Genomic DNA, 16,492 nt, shown 5'->3' with positions numbered 1-16,492 from the left:
TTTTTGAAGTTCAAAGAGAAAATTACAGTTATAGAAAAAAATGAGTAAAACATACATAATTGGAATTCTTTAAAAAAGAAAACAGAATGAATATTTAACAATCTAGTTCCAGAACATTGTCAGAAATAAAAGAAACTTGATTGTATACATGGAAAAAGACATTGAATTTGAGGGAAAAGGAAAACATGAAAAGTTACTATACTTCAAAGATGAAATGAAGAGGGGAGGAGAAAGAGGTTTAGAAGAAGAAGTGGAGAAAGAAGACCAATAAGAGTTTGCATGCATACTCGCTCTCTTGCTCTCTCTCTCTGTTTCTCTTTTGAATGCCATTTTTGACTTAGGCTTTTGATATAACCATGGATATTTTTAGATTATGAGCATTAGAGAATTTTCATTCAAGAAAAATACCTGTTTTCAAAACTTAGAAAAGGAACTGTTCATTGTTTAATCAATTTTAATATCTGGATTTTTCTGTTACAGGAAACTGGAAAAGTTTTTGAATTTCAGAAATCTTCAAACCTGTTTAAAGGAAGCCAGTCTACTAGATTATTATGTATCTGGATTTTTGTGGGCAAGAGGAATGGACTTTTCTATTATTCAATATTCAAAATTTATGACCTTACTGGATATGTTACTTCATAATCTTAGAAGTAAGTACATTATTTTTTCTTTTTTTAAGAAAAGAAAATTTAGTCCACTGTCTAAATCTTCTTCTGTCTAAATTAATGTTCTTCAGCAAAAGTTCCTAATTTTATTGTTTTTTAGCAAAAATATAGTTCATATCTTCATTAAGTTGTAAAGCTTCAAATAATACTTAACAAGGCTAAAGTTCTCATAGTAATTAATTTGCCAGATATGTTACTTTCATTTTGAAATCTAATTAGTGCCATCCATCCCCAAAATGTCAAGTAGCTCAGATTTATCTAGATATTTTTTCATTTTTTGAGGTGTTTTCATCTCATCTTACCTGTAATTATTATTGGGATATCTCAGGATTACTGTTAAGAGGAGGTTCTTTGGTCAATATCAAAACCCCATGAAATAGACATTATTCACATACACTTATATTTTCTGACTTTTTTTCTTACATAAAATTGAAATGAGTTACTACAGGAAATTTGGAAATTCTTCCTTGGAGCAATTTTAAATGTGATGACTTTTGTTTGAGAATAAACAGAATTGCTACTTGGAAGGAGGAAAAGAAAGAAATCTATCGTTTATTTATTGCCAAGTCTGTGCTAGGCAATATGTTTGGTTCTAATCTTTAACATACATTATGGAATGCAGAGCAACTCCTGCAGGGGAGGTATCGTAATCACTATTTCAGAGTTGAGCAAGCAGTCCAGAGAACAAAGTTGCATAGCTGGGAAGTGGAAGAACTAGAACTTCAATCTTAGAGTATATAATCAAAAGACCTTGAGCACAATAAACATAAAGGTGTTTCTGACTCAGTTGAAAGACATGCTTGTGTCTATGGGAGACATCTTCCTTCCTTCCTCCCTCCCTCCTTCCTTCCCTCCCTTCCTCCCTTCCTCCCTTCCTTCCTTCCTTCCTTCCTTCCTTCCTTCCTTCCTTCCTTCCTTCCTTCCTCCTTCCTTCCTTTTTGTCTCTTCTTTTCTTTTTGGTTCTTTGCTTGTTTTTAGTTTCTTTTTTTTTAATTTGGGCAGGTAGAAGACCTTGTCACCCCTAAAGAATTGTCACCATCATCCTAGTAAAATTTATGAATGGCTTTTGGTCACAAAAAGCTTATTCTGTTCTGTGTATCAATTTCTAACTCTACAGATGCAGGGGAAATATTAAGTGAGTTAGCAGAATTAGTAGAGAAGCCACTTCTGCCCTACGTGTTCTTTCTGCTCCTCATCACCCTTAACAAGGGAAGAATTGGTAGTTCTTGTATGTGAGGAGAAGAAATCATTATTTTCCTTCTCTACAAATAGGAGAATTTCATCTTTGCTTTTACTTAGGTATGGGTGCCATGTTAAACATAAATAACTGTACCAATAGAAGAAAAAAATAATTGGTAATGAAAAAAATTATGTATGATATTAACTGACTGATTTCAAATTATCCTGCACATAAGAACATAGTATAAAACTAACACAAAAACTGAAGTCTCAGGTAGTTAGTCCTGAGACTAGTATTACAATTAAAAATACATATTTTATTAAGAGACCTGATAAATAATATAACATTGTTTCAGTTTCAGTTGTTGAACTACAACCTTCCAAAAAAGAATTCTTAGTAAATCATCAAAAAGACAGACTTTGGCTGTTTTTTTCCTCATGACACAAATATTTGTAGAATCTTTGAGTACTACATGTCTCGAAACATATTCTTTCAACACTGTTGCCGAAATTACTGGGCAAAGAACGAAGTCAATATCAACCTGGACGGAAAATAATAATATTATTATTGCCAACAATAAGATGAAGTAGATATGGAGATTATATGGCAAAGACTTCAAAATAGCTATTATAAAAGAACTTAAATGAAAAGTTGTGCACATTGTTGAAACAAATGTTAAAATATAAAGAATCATGAAAGAAATGGAAGGTATAAAGAAGAAACAGATTAAAGTTTTAGAACCAAATTATACAGTGACCAAAATTAAAATCTCACTGGATGGAATCAATAGCAGAATGGAGAAATCAGTGAACTTGAAGATAGAGCAATAGAAATTATCCAATCTGCACAATACAGAGAAAAAAAGACTGGCAAGCAAATGAACAAAACATCATGGACCTGTGGGACAATGAAAGTTCTAATATACATATCATCAGAGTCCCAAAAGGAGAAAGACTACAGTGCTAAACAAACATTTGAAGAAGCAATGGATGAAAACTTCCCAAATTTAGCAAAAGACATAAACCTATAAATTCAAGATGCTGACTAGGCCACAAACAGGGTAAACCAAAAGAAAAACAACATTAACTAACTGGATCTAATTGACATTCAGAGAAGAGTACACCCCAAAACAACAGATAGTCATTCTTTTCAAGTGTGTATGGAACATTCACCAAGGTAGACTGTATCCTGGGTTATAAAGCAACCTTAAATTTAAAGTAATTGACTTAACTTCACTCTGTATGACAGACTCTAGGTCCCTCCACCTCACTACAAATAACTGAATTTCATTTCTTTTTATGGCTGAGTAATATTCCATTGTATATATGTGCCACGTCTTCTTTATCCATTCATCTGTTGATGGACACTTAAGTTGCTTCCATGTCCTGGCTATTGTAAATAGAGCTGCAATGAACATTTTGGTACATGTCTCTTTTTGAATTATGGTTTTCTCAGGGTATATGCCCAGTAGTGGGATTGCTGGTTCGTATGGTAGTTCTATTTTTAGTTTTTTAAGGAACCTCCGTACTGTTCTCCATAGTGGCTGTATCAGTTTACATTCCCACCAACAGTGCAAGAGTGTTCCCTTTTCTCCACACCCTCTCCAGCATTTATTGTTTCTAGATTTTTTGATGATGGCCATTCTGATTGGTGTGAGGTGATACATCACTGTAGTTTTGATTTGCATTTCTCTAATGATTAATGATGTTGAGCATTCTTTCATGTGTTTGTTGACAATCTGTATATCTTCTTTGGAGAAATGTCTATTTAGGTCTTCTGCCCATTTCTGGATTGGGTTGTTTGTTTTTTTGATATTGAGCTGCATGAGCTGCTTGTAAATTTTGGAGATTAATCCTTTGTCAGTTGCTTCATTTGCAAATATTTTCTCCCATTCTGAGGGTTGTCTTTTCGTCTTGTTTATGGTTTCCTTTGCTGTGCAAAAGCTTTGAAGTTTCATTAGGTCCCATTTGTTTATTTTTGTTTTTATTTCCATTTCTCTAAGAGGTGGGTCAAAAAGGATCTTGCTGTGATTTATGTCATAGAATGTTCTGCCTATGTTTTCCTCTAAGAGTTTGATAGTGTCTGGCCTTACATTTAGTTCTTTAATCCATTTTGAGTTTATTTTTGTGTATGGTGTTAGGGAGTGTTCTAATTTCATTCTTTTACATGTAGCTGTCCAGTTTTCCCAGCACCACTTATTGAAGAGGCTGTCTTTTTTCCACTGTATATTCTTGCCTCCTTTATCAAAGATAATGTGACCATATGTGCGTGGGTTTATCTCTGGGCTTTCTATCCTGTTTCATTGATCTCTATTTCTGTTTTTATGCCGGTACCATACTGCCTTGATTACTGTAGCTTTGTAGTATAGTCTGAAGTCAGGGAGCCTGATTCCTCCAGCTCCATTTTTCTTTCTCAAGATTGCTTTGGCTATTTGGGGTCTTTTGTGTTTCCATACAAATTGTGAAATTTTTTGTCCTAGTTCTGTGAAAAATGCCAGTGATAGTTTGATAGGGATTGCATTGAATCTGTAGATTGCTTTGGGTAGTACAGTCATTTTCACAATGTTGATTCTTCCAATCCAAGAACATGGTATATCTCTCCATCTATTTGTATCATCTTTAATTTCTTTCATCAGTGTCTTATAATTTTCTGCATACAGTCTTTTGTCTCTTAGGTAGGAGTGAAGTAAGTCAGAAAGAGAAAAACAAATACCATATGCTAACACATATATATATGGAATCTTATAAAAATAAAAATGGTCATGAAGAACCTAGGAGCAAGAAGGGAATAAAGACACAGACCTACTAGAGAATGGACTTGAGGATATGGGGAGAGGGAAGGGTAAGCTGGGACAAAGTGAGAGAGTGGCATGGACATATATACACTACCAAATGTAAAATAGGTAGCTAGTGGGAAGCAGCCGCATAGCACAGGGAGATCAGCTCAGTGCTTTGTAACCACCTAGAGGGGTGGGATAGGGAGGGTGGGAGGGAGGGAGATGCAAGAGGAAAGAGATATGGGGACATAAGTATATGTATAACTGATTCACTTTGTTATAAAGCAGAAACTAACACACCATTGTAAAGCAATTATACTCCAATAAAGATGTTTAAAAATAAATAAATAAAGTAATTGAAATTATACAAATATGTTTTCTGACCATAATGGAATTAAACAAGAAATTAATAATAGAAATATGTCAGGAAAATCTCTGAACACTTGGATATTAAACAGCACAGTTCTTAACAGTCCATGAGTCAAAGAGAAAGTCTCAAGAGATATTAGAAAAAATTTTTAAGTAAATGGTAATAAAACATGAAAATTTGTGTGATATAGTTGAGCTGATGATAAGAGGGAAGTTTCTATCAGTAAATGCTTATATTAGAAAAGAATACAGTCTAAAATGAATAAGCTTAAACTTTAGGAAGCCAGAAAAAAAGAGCATGGATCAAGCAGAAAGAAAGAAATAAACAGAAATCAATGAAATTGAAAATGGAAAACCAATGGAGAAAAATCAATGAAACAAAAATCAGGATCTTTGAAAAGGTCAATAAAATTGAGAAACATGAAGCAAAACTAAGAAAAAAGATAGAAGGCACAGGTTATCATTATCAGATATAAAAAAGGGGTATCACTAAAGATCCTGCAGACATTAACAGAATATTAAGAGAATGATAATTATATACATACATTAGAAAACAAAAAGGAACTGACCAATTCTCAAAAACCACAAACTAACAAAACTCACCCAAGATGAAATAGACAACCTGATATTGCCATAATGATTTAAGAAATTGAGTTTGTTGCTAAAAACTTCTGGAAAAACTTCTTCAGTCCCAGATGTTTTCACTGGAAAATTCTATTAAACATTTAATGAAGAAATACCACCAATTATACATAACCTCTTCGAGAAACAGTGGAGGAAAGAACTCTTCCTAACTCATTTTATGGGGCTAAAATTATCTTCATACCAAAAGGTGACAAAGAGAAAGAGAGAAGAAGGAGAGGTGAGGGGAGAAGGAGAAGAAGAAGTAGAGGAAAGGTGGGGGAGTAGGGATAGGAGAAGGAGAAGAAATTACAGAGCAATATCCCTAATGAACATAAAAAACATTCCCAACAAAATGTCATCAAAATGAATCAGGCAATTTATAAAAAGAATAATACGCATGACCAGTTGGGCTTTATCCCAGAAATTCAATGCTGGTTCAGTATTGAAAATCTGATCAATGTAAATAGTTGAAAGAAGAAAAAACAAATGATCATGTAAATACATGCAGAGAAAGCATTTGACTAAATACAACATCCATTCATTATGTTTTTAAAGTCAGAAAATTAAGAAAAGAAGTGATATTTGTCAACCTCATAAAAGACATCTACAAAAAAGCCACCATCATACTTAGTGGTAGAAAGACCAGATTCTTTCCCCATAAGATCAGGGTCAAGGTAAGAATGTCTTCTCTCACCACTCCTATTCAACATAAGAATAGGAGTCTTAGCAGTAAGTGCAGTATGGTGAGAAAAAGAAATAAAACACATGCAGATTGGAAAGGAAGGAATCAAGCAGTCCCTGTTCTTAGATGAAATGATGCTCTATATACCAAATTACACAGAATCAAAACAATTCCTAGAACTAATGAGTTTAGCAAGGTTGCAGGAATAAGGTCAAAACACAGAAGTCAGTTGTATTTCAGTATGCTAGCAATGTACATTGGTTACCAAAATTTTAACAGATAATATCATTTACAATAACTCAAAAAATAATAGAAGTACTTAAGTATAAATCTAACAAAATGTACACAACTATATGCTAAAATAATGATAAAAGAAATAAAATCTAAACAAATGAAAAAACATACTGTGTCCTTGGATTAGAAGTCTCCACATGGTAAAGATGTCTTCTAAATTGATCTGTAGATTTAATGCAGTATCAATCCAAATCCCAGCAGGATATTTTCTAGACATACTCATTGATTTTTTAAATTTATATGGAAAGGCTAAGGACCTAAAACAGCTAAAATTTTTTTGAAAAATAAGTGTAAAGCTGCATCCGTCTTACCACTCAATTTAAGAATTACTATAAAGTTACAGTAATGAAGTCAGTGTGGAATTAGTGAAGAGATGAACACATAAATTGATGGAACAGAAGACAGAATTCAGAAATAGACTCACACAAAAATGGTCATCTGATTTTTTTTTTTATAAATATGCAAAAGCAATTCAGTGGAACCAGGTAGCCTTTTCAATAAATGTTGTTGGACAACAACTGCTCATCTATTTTGAAAAAAATACACTTCAAGCTGAACTTTTCACTTGATACAATTAAATCTAAATGGTTCAGATATAAATTTAAAATGTAAAACTATAAATCTTTTAGAAGAAAACATAGGAGAAAATCTTCATGACCTTGGGTTATCAAGAAGTTGTTAGACATGAACCCCAAAACATGACCCATAAAAAAAAATTGGATTTCATCAAATTTTAAAACTTTTGTTTTATGAACGTCATTGTTAAAAGAATGAAAAGACAAACTACAGACAGGGAAAAATATATTTGCAAATCACATATCTGAAAAAGGACTTGTAATATATAAAGAACTCTCAAAACTTAACACTAGGAAAACAAACAGCCCTATTAAAAATGGGCAAAACCATGAAAACGCATAACTTATGTTTAACCCACCAGACAAACCCAAATTGAGGAACGTTGTACAAAATATTTGACCAGTCCTTTCCAAACTGATAAGGTTATCAAAAACAAGAAAAGTCAGAGAAACTATCAATCGAGGGGGACCTCAGGAGACATGACTACCAAGCGTGATGTGGTATCCTGGATGTGATCCTGGAACAGAAAAAGGACATTAAGGAAAAATTAAGGAAATCTAATAAAATATGGGCTTTAGTTAATTGTAATGTATAAAATTGGTTTATTAGTAGTAAATAAAGGTACCATGATAATGTTAGATGTTAAAAATAAGAGAAACTGTGTGGAGTATGCAGGAATTCTCAATACTATTTCTGTAATTTTTCTATAAATATAAATCTTTTCCAAAATAAAGTTTATCTTATTTTTAAAATGGGCAAAAAATTTGAACAAACCCTTCACCAAAGAAGATATAAGGATAGCAAATAAACTCCTGAAAAGTTGTTCAACATCATTTGTCATTAGGGAAGTATAAAATAAAACCACTATGACTAATATGTATAAAATAGATAACTAATAAGAACCTGCTGTATAAAAAATAAATAAAATAAAGGTGTTCAAAGAAAAGAAAAACACCACTATGAAACCACTACACAACTGTTAGAATGGCTAAACTAAAAAATACTGACAATACCAAATGCTGACAAAGATACAGAGCACCTAGAACTCTTATGCTTTGCTTGTGGAAATGCAAAATGGCACAGCCACTCTGGACAGTAGTTGGCAGCATCTTATAAAATTATATCCCATCCATCCCACTCCTAGGCATTACTCTAAAGAAAGAAAAACATATGTTCACCCAAAAACCTGTGCATGAATGTTGTCTAGCAGCTCTATTCAAAAGTGCTCAAAACTGAAAACAAATCTGAATGTCTATCAATAGATGAACAGGTAAACAAACCATGGTACATCCATACAATGGAACACTACTCAGCAATAAAAGTGATTGAACCATGATATGACAATTTGGATGCATCTCAGTAGCATCATACCGAGTTGAAGTCAGTCTCAAAAGATTGTATACTGTATCATTACATTTCTGGGAAATTCTCAACAAGACACAACTATAGCAGTGGAGAACAAATCAGTGTTTGCCAGAGGCTGGGGTGAGGAGAGGATATAAAAGGATAGCATGAGGGAGTTTTTTGAGGTGATGTAACTTGTTCTGTATCACAATTGTAGTGGTGGTTACATGATCTTTACAAGTGTGTAAGTTCATAGAACTGTACACCTAAATGAAAAGTCAATTTCACTGTATAATTTTTAATAATATTTATGTATAAAAACAAAGATAAAAGATTTAGTGAAAGAAAATATATATGCTCTAACAAGAAATAGAAACTATGCAGAATAAACTTTAAAAAAAGTAATGCACAAGCCTGATATGAAGAAAACTTCAAAGAATTTTAAAATCACAAAGGAAGTTTTTAACATTTGGAAAAAACAATGTTCTTTGAAAGACCTAATGTCATAAAAATGCTAAATCTCACCAAGTTAATTTATAATATTAATAAGCCAATAAAAATGCCAACAGTTTTTTGTTAATGTTTTTGCCTAGGGGTGGGTTACTAGGCAAGGTGATTCTAACAAAAAAATGTGGAAAATAAAAAAATAGAAATAGCCAGGAAAAGCTGTCTTTTAAAAGTGTAACAAGCTTTAGCGTATCTTAGTAGTAGTAGTACTAGTAGTAGTGTTATAAAATCTCAAGTATTTGAACACAGTGGTGAATCACTAAATAGACCAAAGGAACACAACAGAAAGTTAAGCAGTTGACCCAATCACTAGAATTCAGTATTTGGTAAAATGGCATTTCAAATCTGTGGTAAAAAGATAATTATTCAATAAATAATACTGGGACGACTGGGTATCCATCAAGAAAAAAATAAAATGAAATTGGATTCAAACATGTCTTTGTTTATAAACCAGAATACATCCAAATGGATCAAACCCTTAAATGTAAAATAAGTGGAGCCATAAAAATGTCAGAGAAAGACATGGGTTAATTTATTTATAGCCTTGGATGGGGAAGACCTTTATAATTATGCTTCAAAATTCTGAAGCCGTAAAGACGAAGATAGTTAAATTTGATACATGAAAGCCAGAAGTCTGCAATGAAAACATACCAGAATCAAAATAAAATAAGAATTAGAAACTGGGAAAAACATTGCATCTCAGACATCAACAAACAATTAAGTTCTGTAATATAAAAAGAGCATGCAGAAGCAAGAAGAAAAAGACCAATAGTGCAACAGAAGAGTATGCCAAGGATATGACTAAAGAAATAAAAATGATTCTTAAACAAATGAAAAGTTCAGCCTTAAAGATAATAAGAAAAATGTTAATTAAAACTATACAGAAATGTCATTTGTCATATATCAAATTGACAAAACTGTAAAATTTTGGTAGCATTCTCAGCTGTTAAAGCTGTAAGAAAACAAGTATTCTCTATTTGTCTAATGGAAGTAAAAACCCCCTTGTGGAATGTAGGTTAGCAGCTGTCTATCACATTTACAAATGTATTGTCTCTTTGACAAATGTATTGTCTCTTCCTAGCAATCCAACTTTTGGGAATTTATCCTACATATCCACTGGCACACATGTAACCTGACATGTATGTAAAGTCATTAGTTGCAGTAATGTTTGAAAAAGCAAAAGATTAGACACATCAACTGAAAACATCAGTGTGAATTCTTGTTTAACTTAATAGATATACAGATGAATAGTTGTTAAGTGTAAACACATATATACACATACTTCTTAGCTCTGTTCACAAAGAGGGCCAAAAAGCAGTGACATCCAGTGGCAGTGAGCATACCACCCAGGACCCAGTTCTTGGATTATAATTTCATTCTCCAAGAAAAGGAACCAGGACTCCTTAGAAAAATGGCTGATTATAGACCTAGAGCAGGGAACATAAAAGGTGAGCCTGGGGGTGTCTTGTAGTGGCCAAAAGAAAGTGCCAAAAAAACAGAATGATGGGGGTATGTCAAAGAAATAGAGAAGCCAACTGAAAAAGCTCCCAGTGCCCAAAGTTAGAACAATTTGAACGAAATAACATAGTATTGAATTATAATCCAAAGTATAAAATTAACATCCATGAATCCATACTGATGGAAATTAATGATTGAATAAGTAATTAACTGGGGTAAAATAGACAAATCTCCCATGTAAAATTCCCAATAATTTATGTAGATACTTCACCCTCAACAAGTTGAACACCATTCCCCACCCCTTTAAGTGAGGGCTGCAAACCTCCTTCCAAAGAGGTCAGTATGGAAAGAGGGAAAAATAGTAACTTTATAGTAGAGAAGCCTGACAGATACAACCTCAGCTAGGTGACTAAGGCTAACACCACTAGTGATGAGCCAGGTTAAATAGCAATACCCTAGATATAAAGTGATGAGAATGGCACTGTAGTCTTCCTCTCCAAAACCTTTAACCCCTGTCTAATTATGACAGAAGTATCAGATAAACCCAAATTTAAGGACATACTACAAAATATCTGACCAGTACTTCTCAAAACTGTCAAAGCCTTTAAAAACAAGGAAAATCTGAGAAACTGTGCTGTCTAAGGAGATTTGACAACTAAATGTAATGTGTCCTGGAGGGGATCCTGGGACAGAAAAAAGGCTTTAATAAAAACTAAAGAAATCCAAAGGGTGAACTTAAATAATAATAATATATCAGTATTTGCTCATTAGTTGTGTCAAATGTACCATAGCTATATTAACAATGGGGGAAACTGTGTATGAGGTATATGGGGACTCTCTGTGATATTCTTGCAACTTTTCTGTAAATCTAAAACTACTCCAAAATTAAAAATTTACCTGTAGGGATTAGCCTATCCCTAAATTGGAATACTGTGCAGCGGTAAAAAAGGAAAGAATGAGGAAGGTTTTCTAGGTATCATATGTTGTTACTGAGTAGAGTGAGGTGCAGAATTGTATTCTTTTGTTTATAAAACAGACAGAATTAGTATTTATCTATGTCTTTATTTGTGATATATACAAAGAAATGCTGGAAGAATACAGAAAAAACTAATAAAATTTTCTGTGCAAAGGGTGTAGGAACTGGGCACATGGATAACAGGATTGGAGGAAGTCTTCTCACAATACACCTTCACATATATTTTTTGAACCATGTGAATATGTCACCTATGAATTAAATTGTAAAAAGAAATACATGACATGAACAGTCTTAAGCTTTGCAACCTCTGAGCTGAGAATTCACAAACTAGAAACAGAATAAAGGAAAGTAGAAAAATTTCATGGATCTCACATTCCAAATTTGACAAGAGATTTCCATTTTAAACGTTTTCCATAACATAACTTATGAATATTTCTTTTATGTGAAACTTTATATTGTTGATATCAGTTCAAAAATGAATTTTTAAAACTTGAGCAGGATCCATCCAAGTACTCATAAACTATGAGAGAGTGAAAGTACGTATGTAAAACCTAACCGGAAAAAAGCAAGGGATCTAGTTTTCCTTCTGGCAGAAAAAAAAAAATCCTCTCAAATCTTTCGACCTAACAAGGTTATAGTTACCATCAGGAAAGAATGTAATCTTAGCCAAGTGTGCCAGGGAAGGAGGTAAAGTATGTTTATACTTAAACTAAGAGGTGGTGGAGTCCTGAGCACATAATGAGCGCTCCCATCCTACCCGGCAACATCTTCATAGAAAAAGCACCAAAGAGCACAGTTTGTGCTGTGAGCTGTAGTGTGGCCGACGGTTATTAATAGAATTCTAGTGTGGGGACTGTTACTTTATACTGACTCGGTTTCCGATCTATCCCTTGTCTCAGATTGTGCTACATTATCCACAAGATATTCTACAGACAACCCACCTGGAATCAAAGTAGATCAAACTAAAAGATTATGGAAAGTAGAATTTGTACAGTTATCTTAACAGTATATATATATATTTTTTAAAGATTTTTTGTTTTGGATGTGGACCATTTTTAAAGTCTTTATTGAGTTTGTTACAATATTGCTTTCTGTTTTATGTTTTGATTTTTTGGCCTCCAAGCGTGTGGGATCTTAGCTCCCTGATCAGGGATCGAACCTGCACCCCCTGCATTGGAAGGCGAAGTCTTAACCACTGGACCGCCAGAGAAGTCCCTTAACAGTATACATTTTGAGTTTTAGTTTTTCCAGGGCCTGACCAAGGACAGGATGTAGAGTATTAGACTGGGTATTTGGCCTCTATCTAGGTCGATGGGCCAAGATTGATTCTCCTCTATATAACATGACTTTGGTAAATAACCATAGAATGCTTTTCAGTTCTATGAAGTTGAATTGTTTTTCCTCCAAACAGTAATGATGATGATGATAATGATAATAATAATAATTAACATTTATATAGAATTAACTTGTGTCATTCACAGTGCCATTTGCTTTCCAAATACTTTTGCACTTAATTCACGCACAGTCTTATGAGATAGTTCCATTATTCTCCTCATTTTAAAAATGAGAAGAATATATGAGATTCAGAGAGGTTAAATCTGAACCCCAGAGAGCAAGAGCCCATCCTCCTGACTACGTGAGATGTGCCTGGCTTTGGGCTGAATTCTAGAAAGCACTATATACATGTAATGTATATGTATCTTTTCAGTTTACCAAGTTTCCCATGCATTCCTTATTTGATCTTCACAACAGCACTATTATTTTGAGAATTGGTATTATTCTCATTCACAGATAAGGAGAATGAAACTCAGATCACCTAGCTAGTAAATGGCAGTTATGAGGTACCAATCTAAACCTTCCAGCTAATTATAAGTATAATATGTTCTTTCATTACCCTAAATTTTCAAGGATAAATTTTATTTCTAACAGCCCTTAATTGGTTTAGTCTTTCATATTTTAATCACATCACTAAATGTGATTTTTAAAAGAGCAAACATTTCAGTTAGATAAGTGAAATGATAACTTTCCTAATTTTTAAAGCCATTATCTGTAGAAAGACATTAGACATAGAAAAACAGTTTTAAAGAGTCAGTTATATTTTAACATAAGGAAATAGTAATATAAATTTATTTTTGTGCTTGATAAGTATAATCACATCTAGAATTAGAATTATCTAAATTTTTTCTCTGCATTTCTAATTAATACCATTTTATTAATAAATTGATTCAGATTTTAATCCATTCATTTCTTAATTGCTTTTATCCAATAGATTTTTCATTTCTGAAATTAATCTTACTATTTTCAAAAGAAGTTTATCATAGAAAAAGAAATAGGGACTTCCCTGGTGGCGCAGTGGTTAAGAATCTGCCTGCCAATTCAGGGGACACAGGTTCAGTCCCTGGTCCAGGAAGATCCCACATGCTGCAGGGCAACTAAGTCCGTGCGCCACAACTACTGAGCCTGAGCTCTAGAGCCTGAGAGCCACAACTGCTGAAGCCCATGCACCTATAGCCCGTGCTCTGCAACAAGAGAAGCCACCACAATGAGAAGCCCGTGCACCGCAACCAAGAGTAGCCCCCGCTCACCACAACTGGAGAAAGCCCACGCACAGCAACGAAGACCCCAATGCAGCCAAAAATAAATAAATAAATTAATTAATTTTTTTTTAAAAAGAAAAAATGTTCAGTAATAATTGAACTCCACTTAGAATGATACAGGAAAGCCTAGTTATCCAGTAATAATTCTATGTATCTGACAGACATAAAACAGGATCTGGAAGGAGGCCATGAGAATTGGACTAATTGTCATTCATTAAACCAGATTTTAATTGTTATATAGTTTTATGCTTCTTTTCTAATTCCTACACATAGAAAAGAATCTAGACTAAACAAATTACAAGTTGGTGTTTATAGTGTCTTCCAAAATTTTAAATTACTTCACTGTCATTTTATTAGTAATTTGAGGACCTAGCACTTATATCCCAGAAAGAGAAGCTATGTAACCCAGAAATAATTGGATCTAACAATCAGCCTGTGTTCTCATAACTCCTCTGCACTCTCCCCTTCTACCTCGCTGAAAAAGCCACCCCATTAACAAGACGTGGAAAGTTTACTAATGGTCTCCTAAGAGAGACAAGTTTGGTTGGGATTGGGAAGGTGGGATTCACATTGTTCAGCACAGTTCTCCCCCAGGCCCTCATCCTGGCCACCAGCTGACAATCACCTCCTCCAAGCAACTAATCCAGCCTTGTTTTTGCTAGAGCCTTTCAACTCTCCACCTCCATGCTGTTTGGTCTCGTGTCCCGACACCCCTCACTTGTCAGCAAAGGACAATTTGGACACTCCAGTTACCTGGATTCTCCTCAGGATGCAGGGAGCTGTGTGTGTGTGTTGTAAATAATATTTGTCTGCCACAAGTGAAAATATTAAAAGACGATGGAGGTTAATATTTGTATTATACACGTTATAAAATTTAAGTCCAAGGCTTTTGACACTTATCTACTTCTTTTTCAACTAGACAGATGCCTTAGAAGATAGTTTTGCTTTGTTGTTTGTTTGCTTTTAATTGCGAGAGAATAGACCACAATCATTGACTTGTTTATTTTTGGTAATGGTGGCAAAGTGGTTTCAGTGTCACTCTTTTTGCACTGTCATCTGGCTGTCACCACCACCATCAGGCATACATTTGAGAAACAGCTTACATAAGTTATGTCTGTAGCTTGGAAAAGAAAAAAAAAATCTTGATTTTTACATAAAAATCCATATTTCTGGCATCCACTGAAAATCTTCAGACCCAAATTCCCACATGGTAACAATCAACTAAGGCCTAGTGTTAGTTGGCTCTGTTCATTTACATTTTCAGCTCTGGGTTTGGTTCTGCTGTCTACAGTGGCTGAGTCTACCTTGTAGGCCTTCCTTACCAGCTAATCCAACCAACCTTGTGTCGTTTCTATCTATTAATCTAAGATCATAAAAAAATTTTTCATTTCCATTCTAAAGTAATCTTTAGATAGATAGAGGGTTCTTTTTTTTTTTGCATCTTAAAATGGAAACAAACTCTTTAGACAATTGTATAGCATTAAGGTAATTTACAATTGTTGGGTGTGTAAGCTCCTGTTCTTTTACATAAAATGTAATTATTAGCATAAACAAACAACAATAGTTTTATCATTTGTCCTCACAAATACTGAAAAAATGGAATTGTTACACATTAAGGACATCTTGGGTTATTTTGTTGCCAAAACATCTATGAAAATAATGCTTTAGACTTCTTTGGATTTTATTTCAGCACTGCATATGCCCTTAGAAGACAGCATAAAATGGCTCAGAGAAGTTATGGCTGAAATAGGACCATCCCATTCACAAAAAAATGAGGAATGGAATATCTTTGATGTAAAACAAGCCAATGCTGTTGTTGATTATTTGAAAATCAGGTATGGACTTTTTTCAGTAGCATTTAGTTTTCACTTTATGTTTTCTGGAAAATGTCTATTAAATAGAAGCTAATCCAATTTTTAATGAAGTTAGACATTTACAAAATTTTTGCAGTAATTAACCAACCAATAATTAGATAATATTCAAATCATCCATCCAATAAATAAAAACCAGGACATTGAACATTTTGGCTTTCATTGCATTCTTAAAAAAAAGTTTGTGTTTGATAAGCATAATTTCATTTAGATCTATAATTCTTGTCTAAGAATTTTTTTCTCTGTATCTCTAAATAATACTGTTCTTATTAATCAAATGATTCTTTCAGATTATTCAGATTTGATTACAATAGACTATACTATAGGTAGTTGACCTTGACCTTAACATTTTACATTTTAAAGAGTAACATTTATTTCCATTTAAACGTTTATTTTAAATGCTTTGTATTAGAAATTGAAGAGATTTATGTACATACTTCCTCAAATTTATTATATACCCTGAAATATTTGTAGTATTGACCAATTAAACTCATTAAGTCTTTGTGCTTCGAAAATGATGGTGGATGGAGGGAAAGTATTTTTCTTACAATGATTCTTCATTGTTGAACTAAG

General features: G+C 33.5%; 1 protein-coding gene across 16 annotated transcripts in view; it reads left to right on the top strand.

The window, feature by feature from the left end:
• Window positions 1-16,492, top strand: part of CABCOCO1 (ciliary associated calcium binding coiled-coil 1) — a 196,206-nt gene that overhangs the window by 16,997 nt on the left and 162,717 nt on the right. For all 16 annotated transcript variants that reach the window (XR_014249013.1, XR_014249014.1, XR_014249015.1 and 13 more), the window contains exons 3-4: window positions 481-650; window positions 15,739-15,883. Coding sequence is in view for 9 of the 16 variants with exons in the window: in XM_082407513.1 (XP_082263639.1) it covers window positions 481-650; window positions 15,739-15,883 (315 nt within the window). In the remaining 7 variants the exon portion in view is untranslated. The remainder of the gene's footprint in view (window positions 1-480; window positions 651-15,738; window positions 15,884-16,492) is intronic.

This window comes from Balaenoptera borealis (assembly GCF_965194805.1).
Source record: "Balaenoptera borealis genome assembly, chromosome: 10".
Classification (NCBI taxonomy): Eukaryota; Metazoa; Chordata; class Mammalia; order Artiodactyla; family Balaenopteridae; genus Balaenoptera; species Balaenoptera borealis.
The sequence above is the reverse complement of the archived record's forward strand: the minus strand, read 5'-3'. Positions and strand labels throughout refer to the sequence as shown.